The 1,693-nt window shown below is 55.5% G+C and overlaps 1 protein-coding gene across 1 annotated transcript; it reads right to left on the reverse strand.

The window, feature by feature from the left end:
- Positions 1-1,137: 1,137 nt before the first annotated feature.
- On the reverse strand, positions 1,138-1,693 carry LOC134483438 (trafficking protein particle complex subunit 2-like protein). Its single transcript, XM_063278706.1, has one exon. The coding sequence runs from the start codon at positions 1,609-1,611 to the stop codon at positions 1,282-1,284; it is 330 nt and encodes a 109-aa protein (XP_063134776.1). The 5' UTR covers positions 1,612-1,693; the 3' UTR covers positions 1,138-1,281.

Below are 1,693 nucleotides of genomic sequence, written 5' to 3' on the forward strand. Positions count from 1 at the left end.
CAGTAAGCCTGAGGCTCCATCGGTGAGGAGGGAAGAGGGCATACTGGAGAACGAGGGGCAGTCCCCAGTGCAGCTAATACTCAGGGAGGGTGACCTCCCTTAAAAACTCAAGATCCCAAGATTCCACCTGACTGGTGCTCCTTCCTTCCCCTCCACACCCAACCTCCTGCCAAAGCCTTGAACCAAGCACATCTGGGCTATGTCCGAGGCAGTCAGCGGCATGTCGAACTTCTCAAAGTGACTTCATTTGCCACTTTTATTGATCAGGTGGGTGGTCTGGCTTCTTTTCTTACCGCATTTTGTAATAACCCTGTGCTCTTGGAGAGGAGCCCTGAGATGCACAGGGATGGACTCTCTCACTCCACCCAGCTTGTGTGGACAAGTCCCAGCCTGCTGGGCCCTGGCATGAGACACTCTGCAGGGACCGGGGAGCACTTTGGTTCATGACTTGGGGAAGCCAGAGACTCTGAAGACAGCATGGAGCCTCGACAGCTAGAGGGGACTCGGGCTCAGGACAGGTCCCCTTGGCCTCTGCCTCTCCCAGGACACCAGTATTCAACTACACCGTCCAGTGGCACGGAAGAGGCAGCCTCACACCACCTCCACAGTCACTGGACCTTTGACCCGAGGAGAGCTTGGTTTGTCCTCAGGGATGCATGCATGGCCTAGGAGCAGCACTGGGGACCTTGCTGACCACCATGCTCACAGACAGGCAGGACAGGCTCCTGAGTTCCTCCTCTGGCACATGGGAAGCAGCAGTCGCTTTAATGTTGTGTTCCAGGAAGCTTTACAGATTTTACTACCTCCTGAGGCTAGCGCTGGGCACAAGCACTGGGCTAAGATGCAATGAACGATGGGTCCAGAATGTTGAGAGCGCTTACCCAAGAAGGAAGGTGTGTGGCTGTCCGCCTTGGATTGCCTCCGTTCTCTGAAGCTGGCTCTAGGTTCCCCATACCCCGCACCCTTCTGGACCACCCGCCTGCTCACCCGCCTCCCCACAACCTCCTGCACTCAGCATCCACCCTCATACCACCCAGCTGTGGTCACACCCCTTCCATCGCTCCAGAGTCTCTGAGACCAGCTGACAGGTCCTCACTGAGCCCTCTCTCTCTCCTGACAAGGGAAGGACAATGGAGATCTCATCTTGTGAGGCCTTTAGTAGAAAAGCACAGGGCACGCAGCCCTGCCCGCAGGTTACACTCAGGGAGCAGAAAGGGAATAAATAAGTATCATCCAGCTGGGGTGAACACCGGCTTCTCTTCCGGATGGCTGGGGCAGAGGTCAGCACACCTGGGCCATCATCGAAGTTACCATGGTATCAAAGGCCCTAGACTGGATTCGGTCTCCTGGGTTGTAGAAGGGGTTGCACATCACATCTGTGTAGGAGTTATGCAGCTTCCGGAACATACTGCGGATCTCATTGTCCCGCAGGGCCGTATTGGAGGAATCCACCACCATGACAAATTTCACCTTGGAATTGGTCACATAGCCGTATACCTTGTAGTCCTCGGTTGGGTAGAGCAGGCCCAGGTACAGCTCTCTCTGGTCCACCAGTGCTTTCCCCTTCGCAGAGATCTTCTCATCCACCACGTCCAGAGACGTGTGCACCATGTAGTGGAACTTGAGTTCGTTCTCTGTGGGAGTGCTTCGGATGTACAGAGGGTAATTCTCCTTGGCGATCACCGCGATGCAC

This window comes from Rattus norvegicus, chromosome 19 (assembly GCF_036323735.1).
Source record: "Rattus norvegicus strain BN/NHsdMcwi chromosome 19, GRCr8, whole genome shotgun sequence".
Classification (NCBI taxonomy): Eukaryota; Metazoa; Chordata; class Mammalia; order Rodentia; family Muridae; genus Rattus; species Rattus norvegicus.